General features: G+C 46.2%; 1 protein-coding gene across 5 annotated transcripts in view; it reads right to left on the bottom strand.

The window, feature by feature from the left end:
- Positions 1-400: 400 nt before the first annotated feature.
- ARNT2 (aryl hydrocarbon receptor nuclear translocator 2) overlaps positions 401-20444 on the bottom strand; it is a 143855-nt gene continuing 123811 nt past the window's right edge. For all 5 annotated transcript variants that reach the window (XM_077263498.1, XM_077263499.1, XM_077263501.1 and 2 more), the window contains 5 exons: positions 12057-12153; positions 7417-7552; positions 4905-5070; positions 3786-3922; positions 401-1217 (listed from right to left, as the gene is read on the bottom strand). In XM_077263498.1, coding sequence (XP_077119613.1) covers positions 1119-1217; positions 3786-3922; positions 4905-5070; positions 7417-7552; positions 12057-12153 — 635 coding nt within the window. In that variant the 3' untranslated portion in view covers positions 401-1118. The remainder of the gene's footprint in view (positions 1218-3785; positions 3923-4904; positions 5071-7416; positions 7553-12056; positions 12154-20444) is intronic.

Raw genomic sequence — 20444 nt, 5'->3', positions numbered from 1 at the left:
AAAACTAGTAAAAAGAGTTTGTGATTAACTCTTGTTTTTGAACACACTGCTATTATTTTGAACACTACTGTAGCTCTGAGATGCTCAAAAGACAGGTTCAGAATACGCTTTTAAAAGGCAATCTTATGTGTATGGCCAGCTAAAGAAGGCTGGTGACATCATGAAAGTAATATCTTAATTGGCTGCTATTCCTTTATGTTATAAAACAGGACATTCCACCTACCTATAGTTTTATTTCCTTCTATTAATAATCATAGAAAAAAAACAAGACAAAGAGGTGTCTTACAGCACCCAAGTAGATTTTTCCCCACATGATAATTTACCTGATTAGTTTTGTTGATTGTGAAATCTGATCCGACAATCACACAACTGAAGAACAGTTCACAAATGAAACAACGTGGCCATTGTCACTCTTTAATAAAATGACATTAACAAAACCCTGCACAGTCAGACTATGCAATATGAGAATTAGTACAGGACATTCAGTAGTACAAAATACACAACGTATACGCTTCACATAACATAACGGTTTAATGGTTGAGTAACTGTGTGACCGGACACTAATAAAGCCGTATTAGGGCCGAGTTCACTGCAGATTATGGAAGAAACTGGGAATTACGGTAAAGGACAGGGGATCTGAGCGCTACACGACCATCAGACCTGAGCAATGGATTGTATTCATGTAATATGGTGAAGACAGACAAATCATTTCTAGGTCGTATATATATATATTACTTCCATTACATTCTAAGCTTGTAAATCTGAAGATGGTTTTCCACTTATAGGCATACAACCATTGTAGCAGCCAGTGTCGTTTTGTATAACATTACGCTAGTTGATTGCAATAGGTTTTCCATCTTGTGTGTACATTTCGCTGTTAGAGGAGCAGTCCGTAACATGGAAGGATTGCTGGGGGGGGCTGATGCAGCAACGGGCTCATACGAAGTTGTCCAGCTTGTGAGAGATGGGATATAATGGTTTTACATACAGACAGGGCAAAATGATTACCACTTGGAAAGAGCAAGTGTAAGTGCAGAGATAACACAGTCTCTGGTCTTCACTGTCTTACAAGACAAAGCGGATACAGGTAACACAGAAAGGAGACCTCTTCCATCAGATTATTCAGAAAAAGGTGGAAACATCCCCAGATCTGCAAAGTCTTCAATGTTATAGTTACCGGTTCCTTGGGTGGGGTCTCCAGACATAGGCAGCATGTCCTGGGCATACCAAAAAAAATGTTAAATTAAGAAATGACTTATCACTTTATACCCTCTTTATAATGTAATAAACACAGTTTGTTTGTTTTTTTTAAGAGGAAGTCAAAAGGACCCCTCAAACATATTAAAGTTGTCTGAACCCCCTGGTATGGGCAGGATCGGATGACTATCGAATGTGTATGGTGGCTTCCCCGACTCTCCCCCGCCAGATGAGAGGATTTGTGCAAGCTTGACCTCTGCTCCATTCAGATGGGCCCCACTCTCAAGATCGCTGGTGGTCTCAGCAGTGGGATCAACAAGTTATCATCTATCCAATTAATAGAGGATCACTATTATACTTATGGTATATCCCTTTTAAATATCTATTACCCTTCTTAATGGAAAGAGAATATTGTAAATGAGTCTTCTGCCTGATGATGGTCCAGTAGGGAAAAAGCATAGACTGAGGTCACTACTGTAGAGGACAAGACTTATACTGTAAACTAGGTGGGGGCCCAATGATATCGCATTGGGAGGAAGGTCACCGGCGGTGGGGACGGGCAGCGCTATGCGGGGGGGACGTACAGCGCTATGCAGGAGGGATGCACAGTGCTATACAGGGGGACATGCAGCTCTATACAGGGGACACGGCCAGCGCTATATAGGGGGGACGTGCAGCGCTATACAGGGGGGACGGGCAGCGCTATGCGGGGGGGGGACGTACAGCGCTATACAGGAGGGATGCACAGTGCTATACAGGGGGACGTGCAGCTCTATACAGGGGACACGGCCAGCGCTATATAGGGGGGACGTGCAGCACTATACAGGGGGGACGGGCAGCGCTATGCGGGGGGACGTACAGCGCTATACAGGAGGGATGCACAGTGCTATACAGGGGGACGTGCAGCTCTATACAGTGGACACGGCCAGCGCTATATAGGGGGGACGTGCAGCGCTATACAGGGGGGACGGGCAGCGCTATGCGGGGGGGACGTACAGCGCTATACAGGAGGGATGCACAGTGCTATACAGGGAGACGTGCAGCGCTATACAGGGGAGATGTGCAGCGCTATACAGGGGGGATGGGCAGCGCTATACAGGGGGGACGGGCAGTGCTATGCGGGGGGGACGTACAGCGCTATACAGGAGGGATGCACAGTGCTATACAGGGGGATGTGCAGCGCTATACAGGGGACACGGGCAGCGCTATATAGGGGGGACGTGCAGCGCTATACAGGGGGACGTGCAGTGCTATACAGGGGGACGTGCAGCGCTATACAGGGGGGAAGCGCAGTGCTCTACAGGGGGATGTGCAGCGCTATACAGGGGGGACGTGCAGTGCACCCCACTCACCCGCCCCGTGCCCCCTCACGCACACGTCTGCTGCTGCTCTCCTCGCCGCCCCGCGTCCTCTAATCCCCACACTCTTTTCTGTCGCCGTCGGTCGGGCAGATGCACATCAATGACGCAAGGAGCGCGCACACACCTCCAGCGGGGAAGGGACCGGATTGCTATGGTAATGTGCCCAGTCCCGGAAGCGCAGCCATTTTTACCCTCTCTCAATGCGGCACTAACACCAGGACATAACACTGCCGCCATCTGGGTACTTCAGCAGCCTGGTACCACCAGTGGGTGCCATATTGGAATACCCATCACTTGGGTATTCCAATATGGCGGTCGGCGTACTTCTGGTGCAGCGCGGTGGATTGTGGGATTCGAGGACGTCCAGACGGAAGTGGGTGACAGACAATTTAAAGGGAACCTGTCACCACGTTTTTGGAAGATGGGATAAAAATAGCGTTAAATAGGGGCAGAGGTGGGCATTACATTAGTGTGTGTGTTATGCGTTTATTACCCACCTAAGTTGCCGAAATAACTTTGCAAAGTCTCCGTTTTCGCCTGTCAATCAGGCTGGTCAGGTCACATGGGCGTGGTGTCTTCACCCAGATTTGGCGTAGTTTTCCGTTGGTGGCGTAGTGGTGTGCGCATGCCCAAAGTCCGGAATCCTCTTCCAGGGGATTTAAAATAGCGCGGTGTTCGTTATTGCATTGGTGATCGGTGGGCGCGGCCATCTTCCTTTGGCCGCGCGTGCGCAGAAGCGGCGCTCTGCTGGCCGCGGCTTCAGGAAAATGGCCGCGGGATGCCGCGCGTGCGCAGATGGATATCGCGGCGGCCATTTTCCTGAAGCCGCGGCCAGCAGAGCGCCGCTTCTGCGCACGCGCGGCCAAAGGAAGATGGCCGCGCCCACCGATCACCAATGCAATAACGAACACCGCGCTATTTTAAATCCCCTGGAAGAGGATTCCGGACTTTGGGCATGCGCACACCACTACGCCACCAACGGAAAACTACGCCAAATCTGGGGGAAGACAACGCCCATGCGACCTGACCAGCCTGATTGACAGGCGAAAACGGAGACTTTGCAAAGTTATTTCGGCAACTTAGGTGAGTAATAAACGCATAACACACACACTAATGTAACGCCCACCTCTGCCCCTATTTAACGCTATTTTTATCCCATCTTCCAAAAACATGGTGACAGGTTCCCTTTAAGGTAATTACATAAATAGATGAGGAATTGCACAGTACCTGAAACACTTCTGCTTGTCCGGGCTGCTGATGGGAGTGCTGGTCATTGCTCTGTTGATTATGATGTTGGCTTTGCCACTGGGACCAAACTTCTGAAGCCCGTCCCTGGAACTGGCTACCGCTCTGCCCAGTTTCGGCTGCACAGAATGATAAGATGAATACATACAAGAGCTAACAATAAACAGCCATGCAATAAATATGGCAGCAACGGAGAGTGAACACATTGTCGGCTAAATGAACCAGACGTGAGTAAGATAAAACCGTGAAATAAATGTAGTGAAGATGTGAGCCAGCAAGGCTATTTTTAGTGTTAATGTTTTTCTGTTTTCTTGAAAAACAGATGGAGAAAATGTATCTGTTGTCATATTTTTTCCTTGGAGGAAAAACATCAGCTGTCATCTGTCACTACATTCAGGTTTTGATCTGTTTTTGTAATTGTATTTGTAAGAGTTTCCTGGTGCACCGTGCTACAATGAAAAATGGGATGAGCGGATTGTCATCAGCCTTGTTTCTTATTTTCTATCTGTCATTGATGTTATTATAAAAACAAAAACTGCATAAAAGATTGAAAAGCTAATGGAAAGAGGTTTAACCATTAAAAAAAACATCATCCATTTACAGCCTTGGAGAAGTGCTTGAGACACGACAGAGAAAATCGCCTCACTCCTTGATTGGAGAACGGAGCCCAACTGATTATATATATATATATATATATATATATATATATATATATATATATATATATATATATGTATATATATAAACAATATGTGGAGATTCTTCAGCATTATCAAGTAAAGATGGTGGAAGATCAGAACAACTGCATCATATCAGCAATAGAAGCCACGCTACTCATTCATATACTGCAAATTACAGATACATAATATCTGAATGACATGAGAATCTTTTAGCGTAGGCTGAAGATGACAAGTGACGGTGACAGTAGGCAGACAGACAGAGATGGCCTCGCATATGCAGCCATGCCTCCTGCTGAAATCGGAAATATTTCTTGTGTGCCAAGATATATTACATTTTTGTCACTACATATATTATGGAGCATGTCACTAATCTAAGGACACCTCACTCTGGGTCGTAAAAAGCCAAAAGATGTAAACTTACTGAAGGCAGCGTTCCTTCCTCCCAGGCCAGAATAAGCATTTCCACTGGGAGATGATGTGGCAGGGCTTGAGAGTGGGCTATATGTAGATGGGTCTGACGTATATGTGTGACTCGTTCCAATACCAAATGGAGAAGTTTGCGCTTTTCCAGACTGTGTAGTAATTTGCTGTGAAATATACAAAAACAAATATCTGATCATGAAGTTGCTTCAAACGATAAAACAAGTGAGGAACACACAATTTTTACAATTAAAGAGTCTTTCATCCTCAAACCTGTCAAAATAGGTGGTCGGCGATCGGCAGGTTCAGCTGATGAAAACCCCAGTGCTGAACTGACCTCACCAAATTAAGCTAGAAATGACGACCATATATGACCTCAATACAAAGTTGGGACGTTGCGTAAAATGAAAAAAAAAAATTCAATGATTTGGAAATCTCTTATTGCCATTATTTTATTCTCAACAGAACATAGGACACAGATTAGAAGTTGCAATATAGACAATTTGGGCAGTGTGGTTAGCACTGCAGCCTTGTAGCGCTGGGGTCCTGGGTTCAAATCCCACCAAGGACAACATTTGCAAGAAGTTGTATGTTCTCCCCGTGTTTGCGTGGGTTTCCTCCGGGTTCTCCGGTTTCCTCCCACACTCCAAAGACATACTGAGAGGGAATTTAGATTGTGAGCCCCAATGGGGACAGCGATGGTGATATCTGTAAAGTGCTGTGGAATTAATGGCGCTATATAAGTAAAATAAATAAATTTTCCATTTTATTTAACAAACACTCATTTAGAAATTGACAGGAGCAACACATCTTTAAAAAGTGGGAGCAGAATTAACAAAAGGCTGAAATAGTAAGTTGAACTAATGAAAAATCTCCGGAGGGTCAATACTCAACTAAGTCCCATGACTGTGTATAAATAGAGCATATTAGAGAGGCAGAGTCTCTCAGAAGCAAAGATGGTCAGAGTTTCGCCAGTCTGTGCACTGCGTCTAAAAATCGTAGAACAATTTAAGAAAAATATTTCTTAAGTAAAATTGCAAATACATTGAATATCCTACCATCCACAGTACATAATATCATAAAAAGATTCAGATATTCTGCAGAAATCCATTTGCACACTGCATGGGCTCAGGAATGATTCCAGAAATCATTGTCTGTCTAGGTTGCCATATAATTCACAAATGCAAATTAAAGCTCTATCATGCAAAGAAGCCATATATCAACACAATCCAAAAATGCTGCCGTCTTCTCTGGACCACATTAAAAATGGACTGAGACAGTGGAAACCTGTTCTGTGGTCAGATGAATCAAAATGTGAAATTCTTTATGGAAACCATAGCCGCTGTGTCTTGCAGACTCATGAAGAGAGGGACCATCCAGCTTATCAGCGCACAGTTCACAACTCTGCATCTCTGATGGTTGGGGATGCATTAGCGCCTATGACATGGGCAGCTTACACATCTTGAAAGACACCATCAATGCTGAGTATTACATAGAGATTTTGGAACAACATATGCTCCATCCAGAGAACGGCTATTTCAGGGAAGGCCTTGCATATTTCAGCAAGACAATGCTAAACCACATACTGTATACATCAAACCAGCATGACTTCACAGAAGAAGAGTTGGGTGATGAACAAGCCGCCTGCAATCCAGACCTTTCACTGATAGAAAACATTTGGCAAATTATGAAATGAAAAATCTGGCAAAGACCAGGACTATTGAGCAGCTAGAATATCAGATCAGAATGGGACAATATTCCTCTCCTAACACTCCAGCAATTGGTCTCCACTAGGGATGATGGAATAGCTTTGCGTAAGTCCTTATCCGAATAGCTGCCTCGGTAACCCGGATACCTGGAGCGCTCCCGATTGTCAGCTGTTTGGCGCCGCGGCTGCGTGTGTTGCGGATATGTGACAGGCACAACACTCAGGCTCTCCATACATGTATTGTGCTGCCACGAAACATGCAGCTGCGGCACCGAACAGCTGATTATCGGGGTATCCAGGTTCCCGATGCAGCTATTCGGATAAGTGCTAATCCGAAGCTATTCGATCAACTCTAGTTTCCATGCTTCCCAGACATTTACAGACTGCTATAAAAAGTCATGGCCGTCTCAACTTTTTTGAGATTTGTTGTTGTCATCAATTACTAAGTGAGTTATTTTCCTCAAATGAAATGGAGAAATGCCTATCGTTCACCTGCTGATCTGTGTTCCATGTTCTGTTCTGTGTATAAATACGGCATTAATAGATTTCCTTATCATTGCATTCTTGTCCTCGTTACATTTTACACAGCATCCCAACTTTTTTGGAAATGGGGTTGTAATGTGTATAATCACGCAGGTAGTTTCCCTGTTGATATCTGACTGGACTACACTTGTCATACAGACTCCCCTGGAGACAAATTTATTAATTGGTGCCAAAGATTTCAGAAACATTTAAATATATCACCATTTCTGAAAGTAAAAAAGCCATAACAAACATCCCTACAGATAACTGGTAATGATAATACCTGTCCTTGGAAAGGCGGTCGGCTTCCTGTCCAGACCTGCCCAGCATTAATCTGGCGAGATATTTGGTTTAAGTTCTGTCCTGTGCCCGTTGGAGACTGAATTTCATTCACCCCAGTCACGTGGACAACTGAAGAGCTGGAATAATAAACGTACAGTAAAAAAATGATTGCGTTTTCATTTTACTTGTGAGCCGGTATGGTGTATCCTTGGTATGGTACATCAGGGTTTTCAATATGGTGACCAGTTCATTAACTAAGATAGTAAAGTGTGGATATTGGGACATTTGGCAGGACTGTCTAGTGCACAATATAAGTCAATATTGTGTGTAGCGGGGTGTGATATACACATTTTATTTATTTTATTTCAGACACATCAAAATATTACTTTAAAGTCAATCTCCAGTCTCCACCTAACACTGTAGATGGATGTCTCTTTCCTTACTCCAAAAGTATTAAAGACGGAACTCTTACAAATAGTAATCACTCCTGTGCCGTTTTTCTTCTTTTTTTCACAACTGGCCAAGAACAACAATCTCCCCTTTTTTAGCTTAAAGTTAGGATATGGCCTCAATCTTGGTTCTCAAAAGTGTTACGATATCCTTTTCTTAAACTTGCTCTAAGGAAATATTCCCAGAATAAAAAGTTATCCACTATTTACATTGTAGGGGTTAACCTAGAGTGAGGGTCCAATTACAGGGACCCCGAGGAATCCTAAGAATGAGGCTCTGTAGAGCCCGGTCTGAAATGGAGCAGAAGTGTGGATGCATTTTGGAAACAAGTCCTGTGGACCCATGCGACTAAAATAGAACTCTTAGGCCACAATGATCAAAGGTATGTGTGGAGAAAAATGGGAACAACATTTCAGGAAAAGAACATCTTGCCAAACATTCAGCATGGGGGTGGATCAATCATGCTTTGGGGTTGCGTTGCAACCAATGGCACTGGGAATACGTCACAGGTAGAGGGAATAATGGATTCATTGAAATTTCAACAAATTCTTGATGCAAACATATCACCATCTATAAAAAAGCTGAAGTTAAAAAGAGGATGGCTTCTACAAATGGATAATGTTCCTAAAAAAGAAATGATGAAGAAGAAGACCCATGTAAATAAAAATGGTACCGCTGAAACTGTCATTTCGTCCCGCAAAACAACAAGGCGCCAAACAGCTCCATCAGTGGAAAAATAAAAAAGTTATAGCTCTAAGAATAAAGCGATGCAAAAATAATTATTTTTTCTATAAAATAGTTTTTATTGTGTAAAAGCGCCAAAACAGAAAAAAATATATAAATGTGGTATCGCTGTAATCGTACTGACCCGGAGAATAAAACTGCCTAACCAATCTTACCACATGCGAAACGGCATTAAAAACCCTCAAAAAAATAAATCCTAAATTGATGGTTTTTGTGTATTCTGCCTCTCAAAAATCGTAATAGAAAGCGATCAAAAAATGTCATGTGTCCTAAAACGGTACCAATAAAAACAGCAAATTGTCCGGCAAGAAAACAAGCCATAATATGACTCTGTCTGCAGAAATATGGAACAATTATAACTCTCAAAATATGGCGATGTGTAAATCTCTGTAATACGTGATTCAGATGGAGACCCCGGCAGAAGATTCCCCATAATGAGGCAGATGGAGGCAGTGTGGATGCCGTCTGGCCTATAATCTGGCAGTGTCCGTCTTTTTAGGTGTACATAAAAGTGCGGTCCTCCACAGTGTTGTGTACCTCTGAAAAGAAGGACATTGCTGAACCTCTCAGAGGCCAGACGGAGTCCAGAGTAACTCTGCTGCTTCATTATAGTGAATGGATCCCTCAGGGTTTCATCTGAATCACGTCACTCAGAGATTTAGAAGGAAACTCCAATATAAGTTGTGACGCCTAGAGCGCCAGATAACTGTGATCCCAAAAGTTATGCAAAATGTTCCCAATAAAAGCTTCAACTCAATCCACAAAAAAAGCAAGTCCTCACTCTGGTCTGTCATCTGTTAATGGAAATATAGGGGCCTTCTACGTTACTGGTAGCACAAAGGCTCTGGAAAACCACTATGGCTCTTCACCCCCGAAAAGAAATCCAGCGGATTTCTGCACTCCTAAATCCAAATACCCGCTCCCTTCTGTGCCTAAACCACATATAGCGTCCACATGTTTGAAATTTCTGTAGCGATGAGAGCCATCTTAATTTACAGGTGCGTGTCTCCAGAAGCATGAGCTGGGCACTACAATAACACATTTGCAATTTGCTTTTTTCATTCGGCAATGTCCACTGCTATTTGTTTCTGGAAAACACCCATGGAGTCGAAATCTTCACTACATTTGGAGATAATTTCTCAAAGGGGTGTAATTTCCACAATGGGGTCATTTGAGGGGGGATTCTGCTCTTCTAGCACTTAGGGGCTCTGTATATGGTGTCCGCAAACTATTCTAGGAAAATCTGTAGCTCCAGCAGGCAAATGGCGCTCCGTCCCTCCGGTGTCTGACTGTGTGGCTAAGCAGTACTGTACAGCCACATATGGTGTATTTCTACATTCAGCAGAAATTGTGTGAAAAATGTTGGTGCCATTTTTACCAATGTTCCAGTGTGAAAATGTAAAATCTGGGGCTACAACAAAATTTTTGTGGTAAAATTTTATTTTTTCCTCACTGCCCAATAGTATAAAATTCTGTGACACACCCGTGGGGTGACTATGATCACTGGACCCTTAGATGAATTCATTGAGAGGTGCAGTTTGTAAAATGGGGTCACTTATGGGGGTTTCTGCTATTCTGGCACCTCAGGTACTCTCCCAGTGGGTCATGGCACCTGCAAACCATAACAGTAATTGGTTCCCGATTAAATGTAGGGTATTGGCGCTCTCAGGACAAATTACACAACAAACTGAGAGGTCCATTTTGTCCTATTAGCCCTTATAAAAATGATAAATTTGGGGCTAAAACAACATTTTAGCGGTAAAAAGGTAATTTGTTTTTACTTCACCGCCCAATGGTATAAACTTCTGTAAGGCACATGTGGTGTCAACATGTTCACTGCACCACTAGATGAATTCATTGAGTGGTATAGTTTGTAAAATGGGGTCTTTTATGGGGGTTTCTGCTGTTCTGGTCCTTCAGGGGCTCTGCCAATGTGACATTGCTACCTCAAACCACTCCAGCAAAATCTGAGCACGAAAATGGCGCTCCTTCCCTTTTGAGCTTTGGACTGTGCCTCAAAATTACCTTTCGACTACAAATGAGGTATCAGTGCACTCAGAAGAAATTGCACAACAAATTGTATAGTGCAATTTTTCTTGTTACCCTTGTGAAAATGTAAAAAAAATTGTGGCTAAAAGAACATTTTTTGGGGAAAAATGTGATTTTTTATTTTCACAGCTCAATGTTATAATTTTCTGTGAAGCACCTGGGGGTTCAAGGTGCTCACCACACATATAGATACATTTATTGAGGAGTCTAGTTTCCAAAATAGCATCACTTGTGGGGGTTAACACGGTTTAGGCACATCAGGGGCTCTCCAAACCCAACACAATTTCTGCTCTCGATTACAGCCAATTTTGTGTTTAAAAAGTCAAACAGTGCTCCTTCCCTTAGAGCTCTGCCGTGTGCCCAAACAGTAGTTTTCCCCCACATATGGGGTATCTGCAAGCTAAGGAGCAATTGTACAATACATTTTTTGGTACATTTTCTCCTGTTACACTTGTGAAAATAAAAAAAATTGGGTTGAAAGTACATTTTTTGTGAAAAAAGGATAAAATGTCCATTTTTTCCTTCCACATTGCTTCAGTCACTGTGAAGCAAATGAAGGGTTAATAAACTTCTTGAATGTGGTTTTGAGAACCTTGAGGAGTGCAGTTTTTAGAGTGTTGTTGTTTTTGGTCATTTTCTGTCATATAGACCCCCCAAGAAGACATGTGGGAAATGGTATTTATTAACGATTTTGTGTGACATAGCTCTTTGGTTTAAATGGCAAAAAAAATAAAAGTTTGAAAATGTTACCACTCTCATGAAGTACAATATGTCACGAAAAAAACCAATCTCAGAATCAGTGGGATCCACTGAAGCGTTCTAGAGTTATTTGCTCATAAATTTACACTGGTCAGAATTGTAAAATTTGGCCTGGTCATGAAGCTGAAAACAGGCTTGGGAGATGAAGGGGTTATAATGACTAATAAAGTAAAACAAATGCTATTCATACTACTTATAGGTATAATTAATAAATCCAGTGTATGTGTACAAATAACACATATGCATTTCATATATCATTTAATAATCTATACCACTATTGCAAATCACATTTTATAACGGAAAGTGCTGAGATCATGATAGAGGACTAGCAACCTGGAAATGTCCCGTAATTGCAGGCAGCATATCTATTGATTAGCATTGCAGAACAGAAGGTCACAGCATTACTACAACATACTGGCGTTGATATCCGTTTCGCTGATTGGCATTTGTGGTGACCTTATTTGGTTGTACACATTGGGTGATCCAAAGCTTTCTGGCAGCACTCATTGAAAAGCGTGGATCATCGTGCCTTATTCTGTTATTATTTTACTGGCTTTGTGTAGCCTGGGCCTAATCATTTATTCATGTAGATGATTCGCTCAGCTATAACGATCCTTCCTGTCCTATTCTGCTAAGTACCTGAAGGTCTTGCCACTGTGACCGGGTTGGAAGGGGCTCCCTGTAGAGTACAACTGCTGAGTACCACCGCTGGATGATGACAACATTTTCTTCTCAGCTGACAAAGAAGAGGTGAAAGCAAAGTCAGTTTTCTTACAATTTGACTACTTTCCATATTTACATTACAATGCAGCTTCAAAACTTCTAATTGTCTTTGTAAGTCCAAAGACCAACACTGTGGAAGCCACTGTTTGATTTCTTGGTCTTAGCTCTTTAGCTCTGTTATAATCCACGGTTTCTAGATGTAGGAATACTGAAAAGCTATGTACACCTTGGCACTGATCCTAGTTCTGACGTCCTCCTCCCTTCTCACGGTGTTACGGATAGCAGCAGGGTTGGGTTCGGAAACAGTGATGCAGATTTGAGCAGAACCATTCAGCACGCAGACATTGTGGGAGGATGAACGGTTTTAGGCCGGGTTCACATTTGCGTATGTGTGCGTACCCTATACCTGCCTACTGGTCCGTATGCGTCTTGCGTACATATATTTAACATTGTGTAGGCAGGGACATGCGCTAGCATGCGTCGTTTCATGGTGTGCGGCGAACGAAACATGTTGCATTTTTTGAGGCGTCAATTTAGCGCAGACATACACATGCGGATGAGTGCGTATAAACAACGCATTTCTGTCTATGGGAACGCATTGGTACACAATGACATATGTACGCATGCGTTCGACGCGCTTGCGTATTTTAGGCTCGGCATGTCCACGACACGCCCAATGAGACATGCCCTCCTGGAAATATCAACGCAAACGTAGGCTAAAAAGCATACAAATGCAGCGTTTTTTTGGGCGTCACGCGTAAGCTGATGCAGATAAAAAATGCAGTGTAACCATGCGTTTGAATGCATTTGCACATGCAGATGATACGCTGCACACAAAGGCGCTAATGTGAAATTAGCCTTACTTAGGACACACTGCAACCATTATCTCCATCATTCGAACATGGTACATACAGGGAAGAACCAACACAAATAAACCAGAGCAGTCACACAGTGCATTATAGAGAAACGACTTCACATATCAACAAACAGTAACAGTTAGCACAGTGCCATTTGCTCTCTGCACCATACAGTCCTGACCCCCCATGCCCAACATAAGCCTGTAGCCGTTACATACTCAAAACAAATGCAGAGGGAAGGGAAAGCTCACGTTATACAGGAGGGCTGTAGATTAGAAGCAAAACACATGAGCTGTATTCTGGGGAAATCGTTTCTGGAATAAAGGCTGTCCCTGACACATGAGAGGTAGCGGACACAACAACAGCAACCTGGACACATAGATCTCACATCAAATCTACAGCTAGAAACTGCATGGCAAAACTTAAAAAAAAAAAGAATGAAAATGCAGCTTGAAACAATGCAATGCTTCAGCCAACTGTTATCACTAACATATGTATTTTTTGGCCTAATATATGTATATTTCACATAGAAATAATTCTGCTGCCTGTATACCGTATATACTCGAGTATAAGCCGACCCGAGTATAAGCCGACCCCCCTAATTTTGCCACAAAAAACTGGGAAAACTTATTGACTCGAGTATAAGCCTAGGGTGGAAAATGCAGCAGGTACCGGTGAATTTCAAAATTAAAAATAGATACTCTATACCGTTCATTATGGCCCCATAGATGCTCCACATAAAGCTGTGCCACATATAATGCTCTGCACCGTTCATTATGGCCCCATAGATGCTCCACATAAAGCTGTGCCATATATACAATGCTCTGCACCGTTGCCCCATAGCTGTGCCATATAGTGCTCTGCACCATTGCCCCATAGCTGTGCCATATAGTGCTCTGCACCGTTGCCCCATAGCTGTGCCATATATATAATGCTCTGCACCGTTGCCCCATAGCTGTGCCATATATATAATGCTCTGCACCGTTGCCCCATAGCTGTGCCATATATATAATGCTCTGCACCGTTGCCCCATAGCTGTGCCATATATATAATGCTCTGCACCGTTGCCCCATAGCTGTGCCATATAGTGCTCTGCACCATTGCCCCATAGCTGTGCCATATAGTGCTCTGCACCGTCCATTATTGCCCCATAGCTGTGCCATATAGTGCTCTGCACCATTGCCCCATAGCTGTGCCATATAGTGCTCTGCACCATTGCCCCATAGCTGTGCCATATAGTGCTCTGCACCATTGCCCCATAGATAGCTGTGCCATATAGTGCTCTGCACCGTTGCCCCATAGATAGCTGTGCCATAGTGCTCTGCACCGTTGCCCCATAGCTGTGCCATATAGTGCTCTGCACCGTTGCCCCATAGCTGTGCCATATAGTGCTCTGCACCATTGCCCCATAGATAGCTGTGCCATATAGTGCTCTGCACCATTGCCCCATAGCTGTGCCATACAGTGCTCTGCACCATTGCCCCATAGCTGTGCCATACAGTGCTCTGCACCATTATTGCCCCATAGCTGTGCCATATAGTGCTCTGCACCGTTGCCCCATAGCTGTGCCATATAGTGCTCTGCACCGTTGCCCCATAGCTGTGCCATATAGTGCTCTGCACCGTTGCCCCATAGCTGTGCCATATAGTGCTCTGCACCGTTGCCCCATAGCCGTGCCATATAGTGCTCTGCACAGTTGCCTCATAGCTGTGCCATATAGTGCTCTGCACAGTTGCCCCATAGCTGTGCCATATAGTGCTCTGCACCGTTGCCCCATAGCTGTGCCATATAGTGCTCTGCACCATTGCCCCATAGCTGTGCCATACAGTGCTCTGCACAGTTGCCCCATAGCTGTGCCATATAGTGCTCTGCACCGTTGCCCCATAGCTGTGCCATATAGTGCTCTGCACCATTGCCCCATAGCTGTGCCATATAGTGCTCTGCACCGTTGCCCCATAGCTGTGCCATATATATAATGCTCTGCACCGTTGCCCCATAGCTGTGCCATATATATAATGCTCTGCACCGTTGCCCCATAGCTGTGCCATATATATAATGCTCTGCACCGTTGCCCCATAGCTGTGCCATATAGTGCTCTGCACCATTGCCCCATAGCTGTGCCATATAGTGCTCTGCACCGTCCATTATTGCCCCATAGCTGTGCCATATAGTGCTCTGCACCATTGCCCCATAGCTGTGCCATATAATGCTCTGCACCATTGCCCCATAGCTGTGCCATATAGTGCTCTGCACCATTGCCCCATAGATAGCTGTGCCATATAGTGCTCTGCATCGTTGCCCCATAGCTGTGCCATATAGTGCTCTGCACCGTTGCCCCATAGATAGCTGTGCCATATAGTGCTCTGCACCGTTGCCCCATAGCTGTGCCATATAGTGCTCTGCACCGTTGCCCCATAGCTGTGCCATATAGTGCTCTGCACCATTGCCCCATAGATAGCTGTGCCATATAGTGCTCTGCACCATTGCCCCATAGCTGTGCCATACAGTGCTCTGCACCATTGCCCCATAGCTGTGCCATACAGTGCTCTGCACCATTATTGCCCCATAGCTGTGCCATATAGTGCTCTGCACCGTTGCCCCATAGCTGTGCCATATAGTGCTCTGCACCATTGCCCCATAGCTGTGCCATATAGTGCTCTGCACCGTTGCCCCATAGCTGTGCCATATAGTGCTCTGCACCGTTGCGTTGCACCATAGCTGTGCCATATAGTGCTCTGCACCATTGCCCCATAGCTGTGCCATATAGTGCTCTGCACCATTGCCCCATAGCTGTGCCATATAGTGCTCTGCACCATTGCCCCATAGCTGTGCCATACAGTGCTCTGCACCATTATTGCCCCATAGCTGTGCCATATAGTGCTCTGCACCATTGCCCCATAGCTGTGCCATATAGTGCTCTGCACCGTCCATTATTGCCCATTAGCTACTGCTGCTGCTGCTGCTGCAATAAAAAAAAAAAAACAACATACTCACCTGTCTTGCAGCTCCTCGGCGCCATCTTCCCGGCGTCTCTCCGCACTGACTGATCAGGCAGAGGGCGGCGCGCACACTATATGCGTCATCGCGCCCTCTGCCTGAACAGTCAGAGCGGAGAGACGCCGGGAAGATGGAGACAGCGCCCGGCGTGTGGAACGAGGACAGGTGAATATGTCATACTTACCTGCTCCCGGCTTCCCGCTCCTTCCCCCTGCCTGTCTTCGGTGCCGCAGCCTCTTTCTCTATCAGCGGTCACCGGCACCGCTTCATTAGAGAAATGAATAGGCGGCTCCGCCCCTATGGGAGGTGGAGCCGCCTATTCATTTCTCTAATGAGCGGTCCCACGTGACCGCTCAGGGGAAGAGGCTGCGGCACCCGGAGACCGTGTGACAGGCAGGGGGAGCGACAGGATCGCCGGGACTAGGTAAGTATATGACAGTGCTCACCCGCCGACCCCACCACCGATCATGACTCGAGTATAAGCCGAGAGGGGCACTTTCAGCCCAAAAATTTGGGCTGAAAATCTCGGCTTATACTCGAGTATATACGGTACTTCTATTCTATTTGATGGTTTAGAAGTTGCATCTAGCAATTAACAATATATTGATAAAAATAATATATTTCATGATATTCAAGAAGTAAAAGAGGGATTTTTGTGTACTCACCGTAAAATCCTTTTCTCCGAGCCACTCATTGGGGGACACAGGACCATGGGTGTTATGCTGCTGTCACTAGGAGGCTGACACTAAGTTGAGACAAAAAGAGTTAGCTCCTCCCCTGCAGTATACACCCTCATGCTGGCTTCCAGAGACCCAGTTCAGTACAAAAGCAGTAAGAGATTAATAACAATATATTACATAACATTAGAGTATAACATGTCAGAAAGTCAAGAACCAAAAAGGTAACAAGCCATAGGGCTAACAGGGTGGGTGCTGTGTCCCTCAATGAGTGGCTCGGAGAAAAGGATTTTACGGTGAGTACACAAAAATCCCTATTTCTCCTTTGCCACATTGGGGGACACAGGACCATGGGACGTCCCAAAGCAGTCCCTGGGTGGGGAACAACACAACCGAATAACTCTGTGTACCATCTGACTATAAGTACACAACGGCCGCCTGCAGAATATGTCTGCCAAGGGCCGCATCCGCGGAAGATTGAGTGTGGACATTGTAGTGCTTTGTGAAAGTATGCAGGCTAGACCATGTTGCGGCCTTGCAAACCTGCTCCGCAGTTGCCTGGTGCCGAATGGCCCAGGAAGCACCCACTGACCGAGTAGAGTGTGCTCCAACCCCCGCCGGGATAGGTCTGCCCCTGACCCGATAAGATTCTTGGATAGCCAATCGGATCCATCTGGCTATCGTGGCCTTAGACGCGGCTGAACCCTTTCTGTGACCCTCCGGAAGGACAAAGAGGGAGTCCGAATTGCGGAAGGGAGCAGTCCTAGAAACGTACCTCCTGAGGTGCCGTACCACGTCCAAGGTGTGAAGGGCCTTTTCGACCCTATGTCTCGGCTGTGGGCAGAAGGAGGGAAGAATGATATCTTCATTAAGGTGGAAGGATGAAACCACCTTAGGGAGAAAAGCCGGAGATAGGCGTAAGACTACTTTGTCCTGGTGGAAGGAAAGGAAAGGCGCCCGGCAGGATAGTGTGGCCAACTCCGAGACGCGCCTGATAGATGTTACTGCCACAAGGAAGGCAACCTTCCAGGATAGGATTGTCAGCGGGACGTCCTGCAGAGGTTCAAATGGAGATTCCTGAAGGACGCTCAGGACCAAATTCAGATCCCAGGTCTCTAACGGCATTCTGTAGGGGGGTACCACGTGGGAGACCCCTTGAATAAAGGTCCTGACTTGCAAGTTAGCAGCAATCTTACTCTGGAACAACACCGATAACGCTGAGATCTGACCCTTGAGGGAACTGAGCGCCAGACCGGAATCCAAGCCGGACTGGAGAAATTCCAGAATGGAAGGAATGGAGAAAACGAGAGGGGGGCGACCGCGGAGCCTGCACCATGAGAAGAAGGCTTTTCAGGTGCGGTGATAGATGCGAGCGGAAGATGTCTTGCGAGCGCTGATCATGGTGGCGATGACCTGCTGGGAGAAACCTGCTTGAGTTAGGATCCAGGTTTCAACATCCAAGCCGTTAAATGTAGGGCCCCTGAGCTCTGGTGGAAGATCGGTCCTTGGTGCAGCAGATCTGGGCGGTCTGGTAACCGCCAGGGGTCGTCGGATACGAGATGAACAAGTTCCGCATACCATGCGCGACGTGGCCAATCCGGGGCGATAAGGATCACCGGAACCCCCTCCATCTTGATTTTTCGGATCACTTTCGGCAACAGAGGGAGTTGAGGGAACACGTACGGGAATTGGAACCGGTGCCATGGGGATATCAGTGCATCCACCCCGACGGCCCGGGGATCCCGAGAACGTGCTATGAAGTTGGGGACCTTGGGGTTCAGTCTGGACGCCATCAGGTCCACGTCCGGAGTTCCCCAGCGAAGGCAGATTTGTTGAAAAACCTCTGGATGGAGTTCCCACTCTCCCGAGGCGAGACCCTGACGGCTGAGAAAGTCCGCCGCCCAGTTCTCGACGCCCGGAATGTGCACTGCGGAAATGGTGGAGTGGTTGGCCTCGGCCCAACGGAGAATGTGGGAGACCTCCTGCATCGCCGCCCTGCTGCGGGTACCCCCTGATGGTTTATGTACGCCACCGCTGACGTTGTCCGACTGAATTCGGATTGGGTGACCCGTGAGCAGGAAGTGAAAGCGTCGCAGAGCAAATCTGATAGCTTGGATGGGAAGTTTCGACTCCCGAATCGTCCAACGTCCCTGGGCAGTGTGGTGGCGAAACACCGCTCCCCAACCGAGGAGACTGGCGTCGGTGGTCACCACCAGCCAATGTATCGGGAGAAAAGACCTCCCCTGGTTGAGAGATGATTCCAAAGTCCACCATTTGAGCGCTTGCCTGGTCCGCGGGGGCAGAGGACATGGCCGGTCGAGGGTTAAGGGACTCCTGTCCCAATTGTCCAGTAGAGCTTGTTGCAAGGGATGGAGATGCAGTTGGGCGAAGGGAACCGCTTCCATTGCGGCCACCATCTTCCCCAGGATCTTCATGGCAAACCGAATGGACTGCGGACAAGGGCGACAGAGCGTCCGGGCTTCCTGCTGAAGCGCTTGGGCCTTGGAAGTAAAACCAGCCCCTTGGACGTGTCCAGGATCATGCCTAAGAAAGAGATCCGTCGGGCTGGAACAGGGGACGACTTGTCCAAGTTGATTAACCAGCCCAGGCGCAAAAGGGAATCCAACGTAATGCGGACGCTTGCTTCGCAGGCATGATAAGATGGACCTTTGATCAGAAGGTCATCTAAGTATGGCAACACGACCACTCCCCGGGAGTGTAGAATGGCCATGACAGCCGCCATGACCTTCGTGAATACCCTGGGCGCTGTGGCAAAACCGAAGTGTAAGGCCGTGAATTGAAAATGGTCCTCTAGGATGGCGAAGCGGAGGAACCTTTGATGTGGCGGAAAGATTGGGATATGAAGATAAGCATCTTTGATGTCTATTGATGCTAGAAATTCACCTCTCTCCATCGAGGAGATGACCGACCGGAGGGATTCCATCCTGAAGTGCCGTACTTTTACATACTTGTTTAGGAGCTTCAGGTCCAAAATGTGGCGCACCGTCCCGTCCTTTTTTGGCACGACGAAGAGGTTTGAGTAAAAACCTCTGAATCTCTCGCGTTCCGGAACCGGAACGATGACCCCATTTTGGCGGAGGGATTCGATGGCGCAGAGTGCCTCTGAACAGCCGAGGGTGAGACCTGGTGGGGAGGGCAGATGTCCGGCAAAAAAGGGCCTGGCTGCAGAAGAGGATACTGGAGGTAACACACCAGTGCTCGTCTGTAAAGTAGGGGGGAGATCAGTGCCCTTGAAGGGGCCCGTCGCCCAAAAAAAGGTCAGCTCAGGCAGTGGCATCCCACGTCGCAGGAGAGGATACGGAGAGGTAAAACTCCCGTGCTCGCCTGTTGTTGTTTCGGGGAGATCGGAGCCTTGAAAGGTTCCTTCCTCCCTTCGTCCAGAAAAGAAGTTTTAAAAATCCAGTGTGCCTCCTACGGACACTAAGCTTGAACTGGGTCTCTGCAAGCCAGCATGAGGGTGTATACTGCAGGTGAGGAGCTAACTCTTTTTGTCTCAACTTAGTGTCAGCCTCCTAGTGACAGCAGCATAACACCCATGGTCCTGTATCCCCCAATGTGGCGAAGGAGAAATGCAAAATTACTTTAAAGAGGTTGTCCGGTCTTGTGGTGAAAATACTCAGAAGTTTGCAGTTACTTAATGTGACTGCAGACTTCTGAATCAGTACACGAGCCGCGTGCGGCCAGAATTCTCCGACAATGACAGTGAGATCGGTTGATCATGTGAACACAAGTATGCCGATGGCATCCTTCTG

Source organism: Ranitomeya variabilis, chromosome 5 (genome assembly GCF_051348905.1).
Source record: "Ranitomeya variabilis isolate aRanVar5 chromosome 5, aRanVar5.hap1, whole genome shotgun sequence".
NCBI classification, from domain to species: Eukaryota; Metazoa; Chordata; class Amphibia; order Anura; family Dendrobatidae; genus Ranitomeya; species Ranitomeya variabilis.
The sequence above is the reverse complement of the archived record's forward strand: the minus strand, read 5'-3'. Positions and strand labels throughout refer to the sequence as shown.